General features: G+C 41.0%; 1 protein-coding gene across 1 annotated transcript in view; it reads right to left on the reverse strand.

The window, feature by feature from the left end:
• Positions 1 to 8,046: 8,046 nt before the first annotated feature.
• The window catches only part of piezo1 (piezo-type mechanosensitive ion channel component 1), a 130,646-nt gene continuing 124,398 nt past the window's right edge, over positions 8,047 to 14,294 (reverse strand). The window contains exons 48-54 of the mRNA XM_034682456.1: positions 14,045 to 14,137; positions 13,782 to 13,954; positions 13,461 to 13,583; positions 13,292 to 13,371; positions 12,270 to 12,459; positions 10,494 to 10,635; positions 8,047 to 8,656 (exon numbers count right to left, since the gene is read on the reverse strand). Of these exons, the coding sequence (XP_034538347.1) occupies positions 8,528 to 8,656; positions 10,494 to 10,635; positions 12,270 to 12,459; positions 13,292 to 13,371; positions 13,461 to 13,583; positions 13,782 to 13,954; positions 14,045 to 14,137 (930 nt within the window). The 3' untranslated portion in view covers positions 8,047 to 8,527. The remainder of the gene's footprint in view (positions 8,657 to 10,493; positions 10,636 to 12,269; positions 12,460 to 13,291; positions 13,372 to 13,460; positions 13,584 to 13,781; positions 13,955 to 14,044; positions 14,138 to 14,294) is intronic.

The raw sequence follows: 14,294 nt of genomic DNA on the forward strand, positions 1-14,294 counted from the left end.
GTTCACCCTATACTTCTTCTTCTTTAAGTTCACCCATGTTTTAGAAAGCTGAGCCGTTGTAAGATGGTCCTGTAACCCCAGACTTGCAGTATTATTAGCGTCAGTTGTCCAACACTTTTTAGTCAACCCATGAAAAGAGCATTAAAAACTTAAGTCTGCAGGTATACCTTCACAATATTTCCAAATTAGATTAAGGCTTTTTAAAAAATGTGTTTATACTCACAGGGAAACTTCTTTTTTTTTGGATGCCTCACTGCTGGTTGTGCTCTCCATGGTTCGTATTGTTCTCTCCACATTGTGGCGTTCTTGGCTTCCCCTGGGAATCCTGTGTTTCACGTCACAGTGCTATGAACTCTGGGTAATTCACTTACGCTAAGTCTTCAAAAATGCCCACTTACGGAAAGGGGGCATAAAGGGCTCAAAAAGACAGCGAGAGATCCCTCACACACTTGATGATTTGACAGTGGGACAGCCCTAAGCCCTCAAGGACATAGCAGGAACGCGCCTCAAAGTCAGTGAGTGCTTAAGGGTGGACATTGAGATTGGGCCAATGGCTGTTTTCAAAACCGCCTACTGTACAAGCAGTACATACTGATTTGGCCAAAATTCAGTATGTAGTATGAGAACAAGAGCAAAATCTGCAGTATGCTAAAACTATCCGGATGTCTACTGATTCGGGAAAATTTCACAGTATGCATCGGACCAGTCTGCCTCACGTACTGTTTCCCATCATGCACAGCGCTCGTTTCGCTTTTTTCTTTTCTCTTCTTTTATGACAGGGGGAACTCAGTTTTTAGGTGCTGTGAAATTATTAAATGCCTTATAAACTACTTCCTAACTTTTTAAATCATAAGTGATGCTAAAGAAGCAGTTTATCTATCTAGCTTGTCCGTTGTTTACTTCCACTTTCCAAAACCGGAAATCCAGTGACGTCTGGCCCAGCATACTGCAACACAGATCAAACAGAACAGTCATACTACATACTAAATTCAAACCCAGTACGCTGGGTCAGACGTCACTGGATTTCAGGTTTGGAAAGCAGAATTTAACAACGGAGTAGCTGATAAAGAAACTGGTTCTTCCGCATCACTTATGATTTAAAAAGTTATGAAGTGGTTTAGATGTAATTTGATAACTTCCACAGCACCCAAAAACGGCTTTTCTCCCATCAAGACAGAAGGAAAAAGAAAAAGCGGAACGAGCGCTGTGCATTGTGAGAAACAGTACGCGAGGCAGACTGGTCCGATGCAGACTGTAACATTTTCCCGAATCAGTAGACATCCGGGGAGTTTTGGCATACTGCAGATTTTGTTCTTGTTCACTTACTACAAACTGAATTTTGGCCAAATCAGTACGTCCTGCTAGTATAGTAGGTGGTTTTGAAAGCAGTCCTCATCTCCACTCCCAGGGTGCACGAGCAAAAGAGTCCCCAGGGAAACTAACATCCTCTTCATCGTGCTGGGAGGGTTCCATCAGATAGAGAGGTATAGGAGTGGTTAATGCCCGAGGAATTGGAAGTTATATTCCCTGTAAATGTGTTCTGAGGGTAAGAATGAGTAAACTGAACTAAGTGGTAGGTATGAGTGTGGGTAGGTTTCTATTTGTTTTAGGGTCTGGGGTTGATAGAAAGGGGTTCATTATTAGAGCATCCCTGCACATGGTAGCACCTGACAGGAGAGGGTTATTTAAGTGAGCTCTTTGTCTCTGAAAGGGGTTAGCCTGTCCGGTACATGTTGCTGTCTACATGGTGTTTTTATTGTTGGTGTCAAAGTTCACAGTAAAGAAATGCTCACTGTGTGGTGTGCTCCATCTCCTGCCTCTGCCTCCATATATGGTCGTGACCACTACTAAGGTCCCTCTCTCAATCTCGCTAGTGGTGAAATAGACCTGAGTTTTCACACCACAGTGTAATGTCAGGACACTCTTCATCCAACCACTTGTGGAGAACAGTAAGCCGTGCTGCATGAAGAGCGATTCTAAGAATGTATACCTTCATTCTTAAGTGGAATCTAATCCCAGAACAAAACAATGTTTAAAGGAACATCAATCTCAAATAATCTCTTAATCTCACTTTGGACAGATTGAAGTAGAACTTTAGGGCACGGCCACATAAGATGACTGTAAGTACCACAGCTAGTTTTATATGTACATCAAAATGACGAGCACATAGAAGCATATCTGCTCTGAATAGCTGGGGTAACATGCAGTCTGTGAATCATTTTAGATTGGGCTTCATAGGATTTATTAGAACATGTAGTTTTCTTTGCATTCAACAAAATATTTCCCCTCATTACATCATCGACGTGGGACCTAAACTCTTCTCTCCAACTTGTTTTACTGTTGATAGTGGGAGTTCTAACAAACATGTGAGTATAGATATAGCTCAGGATATTCTTCTTTAAAGATGAGGCCTTGAGTCATTTCATTTCAAGTTGATTCATATTCAAACAGCTCTTATATATGGGAACAGATTGGATATAACTCCTAAACTGTAGGTTAAAATCAGTCCTAAGTTGAGAAAAATATTTCAGATTCCCACCTGAAAAGAGATCTTGTATTTTAGAAACATCAGCATCTCTCCATGTTTTAAAACCCAAACCTGAACAGGACTGAGCAACATCAGGGTTACAGAAAACAGGTGGTAAAACAGAATACTTGTCCATGATCCCAAAATGTCTACGCACTTGATTCCATGTTTTCAGAGTTTTTCTGACCATAAAATGATCTTCCATTCCCTGTATTGAAATCCCATTTTATTACAGAAGGTAAGGTGGAGAGAGCGGGCTCCAGTCTTCCAAATTTAGAACAGTAGAATTAGTCTCATTTTGAACCCCTTCAGTGATGTATCTAATGTGTGAAGCCCAGTGAGGATACATCATGTTGGGGACTGCTCTAATTTAAGTCTGGAGCGTTTTCCTTTCCACTCAAATGTAAAAATGTAACTACAGTATGTAATGATTTTAAAAACTGATCTGGGACATAATTGGGTATCATCTGCATCGGATGTAACAGTCTTGGTAATACCTGCATCTTTACAATAGCTACCCATCCAAGTAATGTCAAAGACAGAGAGCTCCATCTTTGAAGATTGTTGCTAATTTCATTCACCACTCGGTCTACATTTCATTCTACCAAATCATCAAATTTACAAGAAACATAAACTCCTAAATATTTGAATACTCTCAGATTTCCCAGAGGTAGAGCTAATGCTTTAACACTGTAATGTCCCGCAGAATGTCCCGGTGAAAAGACGTTATTGTCGTGATTGTTTCTTTTGCTATCTACGCCCCCTCCCTCTGGACTCTGCACCTTCAAGCCATCAGGTCTGCTGAATCTGAAGACAGCTTTAAGAAGTAACTCAAAACTCATTTGTACAGACAGGCCTTCATACAACCTCCAGTCTGAGTCCTATGTCTGTTTGTTTATTGCTTTGTTTGTCTGACTATTTTTGCATGTGTACTTTCATTCAGTCTTGCTTGTTTTCATGTTTTGTGCCTGGGAAGCACTTTGTAACCAATAATCTCTTCTCTGTACTTTTTGGAATATTCTCTTGGCTCTGCTATATTTCCAACATGCAGTCAAATGTCACCATCAACACAACCCTCTGTGATGTGCTCTATCTCAACCACACCTGATGGAACTAATGAAGCCTCTGATAAATTGCATTAGACGTGTTTGAGACGACATCTGATCTGCAAATGTATTCTCTAAGAAGCAATTGTATTCAGGGGGTTGAATCATTTTGAGACTGCATTACTCACAAAAGTGGCATTTGTTGTTGAAATGTGAGAAAACACTTGCAAACATCAGTTGTGTCGAGCTGTTTGAATTGTTCTTGTTGGATTTGTTCTTTTGAAACAGCTGAAAGTTTGACCATTCACAAATAAACCTTATTCGCAATGGGGGTTGAATAATTGTGAGTGCAACTGTACACCAACAAACACTTCTGCATACATTAAATATTGATATTTGTACATAATTGCATTGCATGGTTAATGGATTTTGGTCATGGGAGGGAGGGAAGTTGTGAGTTGTGAAAACAATTGAAGTGTCTGACATGAAACCATACAAAGTGAAGACTATGTTTAGAATGTTTCCAGGAAATGATTAGAAGGGGGCTCCTATCCTATAATGTGTTTATTGTGACAGTTACACCTCGATGTATGCAGCCCCTATGTCTACAGAGCTTGGGGCCAGTACTAATGCAAATCATATTTCAAAAGAAGACCCGGTTGGTAGGAGAAGACCTGATGATAAGAGAAGTCCATGTGTGTGTGTAGGTTTCAACATTTGATTAGTTGTCTTTGCAATATTTTCATTAAACATCAGCTTTAAATGACCTGTTCTGTTTAATCAGCTTTCACACAGCGTCCCACCTCTCATGGAAATTGGGGTTGTGTATTCAATATCTAGAATCCTAATGTCACAGCAATAAGCAAACCTTTCCAGGATCTGTTACCTGGATACATTAAGAACAATTCTCAGAGGGTGTCTGTCAGTAACATAGACTGTAAAAAATATGGACGTAGGATCCGTGACGTCACCCATCTGTTTCTGAAGAGCTGTTTTGAGGCCAATCGGCTGCGGCAGCCATATTGCTTCTGTCGAGCCAGTGTGACGTAAAGAGGCGGGCTTTGAGCCTCCTAGCCAACAGCTGCAGTGTTCCTGCAGGCAGCTGTGCCTCTCATTGGAAGACTAGTAATCTCAATATCTTCGAAATTACCGAATTAGAAAAAAAGTGAGAGGACGTCGAGAAATTAGCTATTCAGACTACACTCATCTTTTGTACCAGGCTGTAAACATGTTTATTAATGCTGCAAAGATCGTCTTTTCCCCATTCATGTGTATGTGACTTCCTGTACTTCCGGAGCCAGCCTCAAGCGGATCCTCGATGAACTGCAGCTTCTAACACTTCCGCATTGGACTCATATTTTTAGACCGGAGGTTGCCGCTTGGTCAGTAACTATAATTTAAGTAGCAGCTTAGTGTTTCCAGTACGTAGCAGTTTTAGTTTATGTTATACGCATGTTTTCAATCTAGCACTTATTGTGTTCCTGTTTTTTAAATCTTAACTTACTAAGGTTGTCCGTAGAACCTTCATAAGCAACTTGTCTCCTTGTCTTCCAGAACACCAATCAACTATTTCTCATCCTCCTCTGAAGTTCTGCACAAACGTGTCAACCCAGAACCTGCAGTGGCCTAAAACTAAAAAGACTGCTTTTGATAATTAGTCAAACTTCTGGAAAAGTTATTAGAACCTCAGGATCTTGCTCTGCGATCTTAAATATTTTGCTAATATACAAATTCACGCTGCCGCCCAGTGGAAGTACCAAAATAAAAGCTTCATAAAGCAAGGTAAGGTGATTCTTGAGCCTGGTGGGACAGTTCAGGTTTTTTTTTAGTCTTTTCTATCCATTGTAGATCTGTGTTGGAGGGAGGAGGAGGGAGGCAGAGGACTCAAGAGGTTACAGGATACTGTGTACCAAGGCACTAAAATATAAGGAAATAAGGAAGTAGAGGAATAAAGAGGTAAAGAAAAAGATAAGGAAAAGAAAAATAACTAAAGTGGTGAAATAAAAGTAAAAGCTGGAGTGTGTTTGTTAATGTATGTGTTTCATCTTTTAGAGTATGGACCCCTACTCTACGGTCAGTACTATAGAGTCTAGACTAGGTCAGTTCTGAGTGTTGTGAACAGTGGTGGACAGAGTACACAGCTTCATTACTGAAGTCAAAGTATAGATCCTCCTGGTCAAACATTACTCCAATACAAGTGAAAGTTGTTCAGTCAGATTATTACTTGAGTTAAAGTCCTGAAGTACTTGCTTTTAAAAATACTGAAGTATTCAAAGTGCTTTTTAAAATATCTCTAAATGTTGTATTTTCAAAATACATGAGTGCAGTCAAGAATACATAGAAGTACATTCAGTTACATTATGATTATCTAAAAACCATTACTTGAAATCTGTAAAAACTCTACCATGGAATAAAAACAGACACTAAGTTACTCCAAGCACAGACACCTTAGTTTGAAATGTTCATCTGGAATGAAACAAACGTAACGTAGATCAACACGCTCTCTCAGGTTGGACAGTGAATGTTTGTATGTTTGGGCAGAGTGGGAAACAGGGAGAATATTTCAAACCATACGTATCATTCTTCATTTCAAAAACCTCTAACACGGGCTGAAGATATGACCATGGGTGCTCAGGTGGAGAATTATAGCCATCATTACCACCTCTACATGAACTGCCTGATCTGAGTGAAATCTGCTCTGTGTTTGCTCCACGTTCAACCGTGGAGACGCACGATATACAGGTACGACTAAACCACTGAGACAAACAGAACTACACAAACACAGTTTACTGTCTTAGGATCAGATTTCAGAAAAGAGAAGGACATTCATGAGCTGACTTCAAAGATAAAGTAGTGAGTAACTAGAGCACTGATAGAAATGTAGTGGAGTCAAAAGTAATGTTTCCTCAAAAGATAATACTCAAGTAAAGTAGAGATCCTCAAAACATGTACTTAAGTACGGTACTCAAGAACATTTACTCTGTTACTGTCCACCACTGGTTGTGAAATCTCTTAATGGCCTCCAGTACTGCCTTTCCAATATTTTCTGCTGAATCAGTGCATGTTTTTGACAGCATGCAGTCCTGCTAGCAACCTGTAGGGGTCTTTAGTCTAAGACTATGGTTGGAATATCTGTATCGCTTTATGAAGCTCAAGCTTTTATTTTGGTACTTCCACTGGGAGGCAGTGTGAATTTGCATATTAGCTAAATATTTAGGATCACAGAGCAACATTTAACATTTAGATTTAACAATAATCATTCATGTTTAACAATAATATAACATTTAAAGCTAGGGTTGGTAGTCAAGGAGAACTATAGCATGAATTTGAACGTAGACCCCCCCCTCCACTCCCCCCTCCCCTCGGAGCTCCTCCAAAATTACGCCCCCGCTCACATGCACGAGCGTAACTGATTCATGACCATATGATAGTGACTGATTCAAAACCGGTCCTCAGCACATCGTTCGTGTTTTGCCCTACGTCAACTCATGTCTCACTCAGCGGTAAACAGCGGTGAAAGTTAAAAACATAATCAAACATGGCTGCTGTTAGTACTCACAACTCACAGCGAGCGGGAGAGAGGAGAGACAAGAGGAGAAGTTCTTCATTCATTCAAACATTGATTGTTGTTTTGTTGGTTGGCGTGATCACTGCCGACAGTGACCGGGTATTAAAGATCAACGTGTTCACGAACCGGCTCGTCATCCCTACCACTAGCGTCCGGACAGACGCTACAGTACATCTACATTTCTGTAGGACTTACTAAATGTCATTAATTCTTCTGCTTGTCAGAGCCCCCGTGGTGAGAGCTTTTTAGACTCTGATCCGGACTACAGTCCTGAGCAAAGCACCTCATCAGGTCAGAGGGGACAGGCCCGAGGTCGAGCGAGAGGGGCAGTCAGTAGAGTCAGGGGAAGCAGAGGTAGGGGACAGGGAGTGCACGCTGGGGATATGTACACGCAGGAGGCGGGCAGAACGGCAGGACGGGATTTGATTAGGTTCATAAATTGGACCCTAAAGACGGTGATTGGTTGGTGTTTTCCCAGGTTTACTCCGGCTGTAGATAGCAGCTTTTCTTCACTCTTTTTTAAGAACACATCATGTATTGATTACCATCAGGACATAAAGATCATTTTAACCAGTATAACAAAAAGTGGATCTAAATCTGATTACCAACCCCAGCTTTAACACTTTTGATTTGTATTACACATTTAGATTTAACAGTAGTATTATCTTAAATATATTTGTCACATGAAAAATGTAAAAAGATCACACATATTTCTCTGAATGTGATTAAAAAAGTGACATTGAAAAATTCTCTCTACGTTTTTAAGACATTTTGGAGCTAAATATGGAGAAATATTTCTGTTATTTTCAGTCTGCACAACTTTACAAGCAGCGCCTCATAATATATAGCTGCTCTGTCAAACCATGACACGTGATGCAAAGTCAAAAGAAAGTGGAAGCTGAATGTTTGTTTGTTTCACATGAATTCATTACTTTAAAACCATTCCATGTCTGATTGACAGCATAGTGTTTCAACATTGTTCAGCATACAGAAATCATAATCCCAGATGGTCTACCTACAATGATTTACAGCATAACTAAAGTGCGTCCTGTGTTTGACCTCAGCCCTACGTCTGTACACATGGATGTTTGGTCAATCCTGCAGGACAGATATCTGTCCGCAGCCTCTTCAGGACTGTAAATCCACTCTTAAACGTCTTCAATGCAGGGTGCTGAGGCCACTGTGAATATGCAACAGCTTCTGATGTCCAGCAAAAGGTGTCCAGAAACAAGCAATGTTTCATACATCAGCAGGAACACATTGGATGTGTTTCCCAGTAAGTTAATGTCTATTCTGGTCGGATTAGTTCAGAAGAGCTTCTCCTTGTGCTTTCACCTCCATGTCTTCACTGTGTGCTTCATTAATTAACTAATATCATCTCTTCAGTCAGTATCTGTCCTGGTCTCGGCTGTAGATGTCCCTTGTCCATTTTATCATAGTCTCTGGAGATCTATAGAGGAAGATCAATTTGGAGTAAAGTTCCTCCTCCAGCTCCAGCTCTCCGGTCTCCCGCACCTGAAACACACAGAAACTTTAGTCAGTCAAAGGATTAGCAAGAGGAGATATTCTGGGACACTTCCAAAAACCTGGAGACAGCTGTCTGTTTATTTATGGACCTATTATTTAAACATTTCATTTACTTTATATCACACCCAGGTGCCTGAAACATTGTCATCATATCACTTCAAATGCAAACTGATAATCCACATCATGAAACAGGAAAAGGCTGCTCATGTATCTTGGTCTACAGGTATAAACATGTGCTGCTGCTGCTGATGATGATGATGAGGCCCTTTGAAGCATGCGTTCAGTCGTTATATTTTAAGACAGATGTGGTAATTATTCTGGGAGGTATATAAAAAACAAACACGCCTTTTTTGTTCACAAGCTGCCTAGATTTGATTCGAGCGACTTTATCAGCACAGAGCTGCGCTGTGCCCTCTCGTCTGGATAGTGCTCAGTTCAGTCCAAATGTATATGATGAGGTACACAGGAGGGGACACATCGTACCTGTTTATTGTGAAGTTTGAGTCCTGACTGATGTGATCCAAGTTACTCCCTGAGGTGAGCCACAATCTATGTTATGTGTGAGAGCTCCAGAATGTGTCAACACACAGACAAAGTGTGTGGAGACGGGACACTCCAGGTTGATTCAACTCCTGTTATTACCATAGACTAATAATGGACGTAGTCTCCGTGACGTCACCCATCTTTTTCTGAAGCGCTGTTTTGAGGCCAATGGACGGCGGCAGCCATATTGGAAATGTTGAAGTCAACCTAACTGCTGTCGAGCTAGTGTGAGGTAAAGAGGCGGGCTTTGAGCCTCCTCGCCAACAGCTACAGTGTTCCCGCCTGTCAATCAAGTCAGCTGTGCCTCTCATAATTGAAAACTTGTAATCTTAATATCTTTGAAACTGCTGTGTTATGAAAAAATCACCCCCCGTACAGTGTGTGCTGATAGAGAAATGAGCTATCCAGACTACACTCGTTTTTTGTACCAGGCTGTAAACATGTTTATTTCTGCTGTAAAGATCAGCTTTTTTGAATTGGAGTGTATGTGGTTTCTGGTAAGTCTGGAGCCAGCCTCGAGCGGACACTGAATGAACTGCAGTTTTTAACACTTCTGCATTGGCTTCAATTGGTGCTTGGTTATGACTGATTTTTAACCTGTGTGAGAAGCTTGATTCTGATTGGTCAAAACCCCTTGACAACGGTTATTAACTTTCACTAACATGAGCAACACCAGAGACAAACTGATCACACTTCATGTCAAATCAATCCACTGAAAAGAGTTCAGACACATTTAGCTTCTGCTTGTTGACACTATAGACCGCAAGGTGAGGTAAAACCGTTAGCTTCCGTTAGCATCAAAACATTGTGGCTAAAATGTTAGCTTCGGTTAGCATGCTAAATTGGCAGACTACGGACATTTTCATATTGGATCCTGTCCATCAATCTGATGAAGGAGCGGAGCAGGTGAGAGAAACTTTAGGTTAGTGATCTCTACAAAGAAAGTTAAACCATGAGCGGTGGTGATGATAGCAGCAGGGTTCAAAGTTGTGACATTAGTTTCTTTTTAAAGGTGTGTGAACCGCAGAGCTCAGAGAAGAAGGAGAGCTGAATGAGGACAGTTTCATGTTTAATCCACCACAACAGACAGAGAAGAATCCATCACCATGGAACGATCACTGACGAGGAATCACTGGGACAATATTTTTTTTTTTGACATTATTTATAGACGACATGTGATTATGTCACCCAGACGTGGAATTGTTGAGTATAACAATGTTTTTATTTGGGGGAGCAGGCCCCCAATATCTGGTGTCCTAAGATAGACACTCAGCTCACTCACCAGGAAGATGTCCGTGCAGAGCTTCAGGATACGATCCACACAGGGTAATTCCTCAAACATGATGGAGTGGGAGATCTCACTGAAGAAGCCACGCACAAATTTTCCAATTACTAAGACCACAGACACATACAGGCCCATGATGCTGAGAGAGGAGATTAGAAAAGACAAGGTTAGTGAGAAAATAACAAACAATCATGTGTGTAAGCTGAAAATTACTGAAAAATACTCTTGGTGATGGATAATTGAAAATCAGTTAAATTGGGGGGGTCATAGAAACCATAGAAACTCTCTTAAACCTTGGTGTTATGGATGCCGATCTGTGTTTCCAAAATCCAGTGAGGAAAATCAATCATCAACACGTCCCAACATATGAATTCATTAATTATTCATTCAGTTTTCTGTCACCAAGATCATAATCTTGTCCTGCTTGTATATCAGCTGCCCGTCTACACACACATATATCAGTATTACCATCACCAACCTGTTTACATTTGGCTCTTATCTGTGTCAGTGTGCCCCTGCTTCATGTCAGGTTTTCATTCTTTCATTTTAAAATGTACTGCTAACTTTACGAGAGTGAAATGGACATTCATATAAGTTCATAAGCTTCCCCTGAGATTAGGCAAATCAAAGCTGGAAACCTGCGGAACTGACCTTTAAGCTCTTTGAATGTCTCCTTAAAGCTTTTATTTGAATTTGAATTACAACTATTTAACCCAAACAAGTTGTTTGTTGGTGTGTGGTTAGCTTATAGTTAGAGCTGGCTCAGGCTTGGACCAGCTCTTAGTTATGGTACTATAGGTTTAGACACTGGGATCCTGTCTTTCCCTCTCTCTCCTCTCTCTGCCTGTCTCTTACTTTAACTCTTCCTGTCCCATTAAAGTCACTAACCATAGACCTTTCTGGAGTCCCTGAGCTCCCTTGTCTCGTAGGTTCCTCTGGATCTCTGCTGCTGTGGACGTGCCAGACTCCAGCTGCTACAACTACTACTATCCATCTCACCACTATCATCTCTCTCTCTCTTCATCTCCCTCTATCCCTCTCTCCAACACGATCTCAGCAGATGTGTGTCTAACATGAGTCTGGTCCTGCTGGAGGTTTCTGCCTGTTAAAGGAAGTTTGTCCTTGCCACTGTAACTTGCTAAATGCTGCAAAGTGCTCTGCTCATGGTGGATTAAGATGAGATCAGACTGAGTCCTGTCTGTAAGATGGGACTGGATCTGATCCTGTCTTGATGTTGGGTCTTTGTTAATAATAGAACATAGAGTACGGTCTAGACCTGCTCTGTTTGGAAAGAGTCTGAGGAGAACATTTGTTGGGATTTGGTGCTGTTCACTCTGATGAACACTAAACCATAACAGTGTCATACCTGTCAGATAAATACTCTCTGTAAATATACATGTAGATATACAATGCAACAATTCTCAAGCAGAATTCCATATTTCTATTTTTTGTATTATTTAACTTCTATTTTATAATGTAAAACTACCTCTGCAACTCACCACTGCACTTTATCATGTTATTTTAGCCTGTACATATTAGTCAAGCTATTTGTTGTTTCTTTGTATTTATAGCTAAGGTTATTGTTATTATATTTTTATTTTATTTTTTATTGTAGTTCTTATTCTTATTCCTATTCTGCCTTGTACAAAGAGAGCACAGTTTACCAAAGTCAAATTCCTTGTGTGTTCAAGCATACTTGGCGAATAAAGCTGATTCTGATTCTGATTCTGATTCTGATTCTGATAAATAAAGATTGATTGATGTGATCATTACCCGTATCCAGCCAGGAAGCCCAGGCTGGGTGGACTGACTTTGTCATTGAAGATGGTCATTGGTAGAACCCCACATGGGGCGTGGGAACAGCTTGCAATGGCAATGTCCCACCACTCCCTGTTCCCGCTGATGTTCAGTGACTGGTCACTCTTCAGGGACAGAGTTATATCCAGGTAACCATCTTCATCACCTGCAAAATAACCAATCAGCTGCGTTAAAAAAGATGCTTTGAGATCTCAACATAAAACCTAGTATCAAGCTATAAAGGTAATGTTGTTAGCAGCTGTACTGTTGTATGGTGTTCATCCTCCTGCACAAGGCTTCCTGCTGTTGTGACTGTCAAAGTGCTCTCAGTGACCACGTTCTTTAACTCCAATACTTAAAAGACTTCAGGGACTGCACTTTCTTCTGTCACTGACACATTAAAAACAAGTTTCTTTATCTTGCCCCTTCTTTACGTTCTAGTCACGCGGCAACCTCTGGTCTAAAAATATGAGGCCAATGCGGAAGTGTTAAAAACTGCAGTTCATGGAGGATCCACTTGAGGCTGGCACCAGAAGTACCAGAAACCACATACAAACAAATTTAAAAAAGCCGATCTTTACAGCAGAAATAAACATGTTTACAGCCTGGTACAAAAGACGAGTGTAGTCTGGATAGATCATTCCTCGATCGGCTCACACTGTACATTGAAAAAACATATTAAGATTATGAGTTTTCTATTTTAGGAGCACAGCTGACTTGATTGACAGGCAGGAACACTGTAGCTGTTGGCGAGGAGGCTAAAGCCTCTTTACCTCACACTAGCTCTAGAGAAGTTAGGTTGAGTTGAACATTTCAAGTATGGCTGCCGCCGCCGCCTGGCCTCAAAACAGCGCTTCAGAAATAGATGGGTGACGCCACGGTGACTACGTCCTTTATTCATACAGTCTATTGTTCTAGTCTGCACCTTGAAGTGATTATGTCTTTTGCTCATTGTTGATTCCATTAATAATTTATTTCAATAATCAATTAACTCTGACCTTTGTGGAGCTGACTAACTGGTTTGGCCTCCGCTCCATTAGGTGCTCTGATGTATTCGGGAAACATGTTGGGAACACGCCTGTTGAAGACACAAGATATCGTCAGTAAGGCGCAACAATAGGACAGATCATGTTTTCATATTAGAACCCGTCTGTGAAGTCAACGTACACAGGCTCAGAGCGATTGCCGGCCAGTAGTGAGGCGAGATCAAGTCTGACTTGGTTACGGGGCTCCAAGTCGATAGAGTGTTTGTCAAAGGTATGTTCCACAGTCCCTCCTTTACCCAGGTCCCTGTCAGGGGCAGAAACATCCAGAGCAAAGGAGAGACACATTTAATCTAGATGTAAATCATGTCAAACAGTGTATTGGATGAGAATTACAGAAGTAAAACACATGCTGTCACCTGCAGATTGCCTATGCTGGTTGACCTGCATAGTTTGGTAATAATCATATACTATGTAATTTCTACAAGTACACCAAATATCTTACCTCTGGAAATTCCAGGCCAGACGTAACGTAAGGTCAACACGACTTTCGAGTAGTTCTTTAATAACTTCATCTCTGCTGGGGGGGCTTATCCTCCATACGGATCCTGAACTGCCTTCAATCTTGGCTGTCACGATGTCCTCATAACTGTAGAGACTGATGAACTGCATTGCTACCTGGATGCAAGAGCAACAAAAGAAAGTATACAAATGTTAATACAGAGAGAAGAGTGGACAGTTTTTATTGAACTCTGATTGAACACATACCGCGTCATCTTTAAATTTTTGGGTGAGTTGGTCATATTTGTCCTCCGTGAAGGGCTGGATGGACTGTTGCTGCACACTCATGGTGAACAGGGGCTAGACAAAAATACACAAAAATATTCACAGTTGGATCACATTGGATCATGCAGTGTCACTTATGCTCATCTGGTTGTATCCTACAGGAAGAGGACTGTGAAGATTGTACCATGTCTTTGCATACTGAAATCTGGGATGTGCATGAAAACCTCACTTC

The sequence above is a fragment of the Notolabrus celidotus genome, chromosome 4 (genome assembly GCF_009762535.1).
Source record: "Notolabrus celidotus isolate fNotCel1 chromosome 4, fNotCel1.pri, whole genome shotgun sequence".
Taxonomy (NCBI): domain Eukaryota; kingdom Metazoa; phylum Chordata; class Actinopteri; order Labriformes; family Labridae; genus Notolabrus; species Notolabrus celidotus.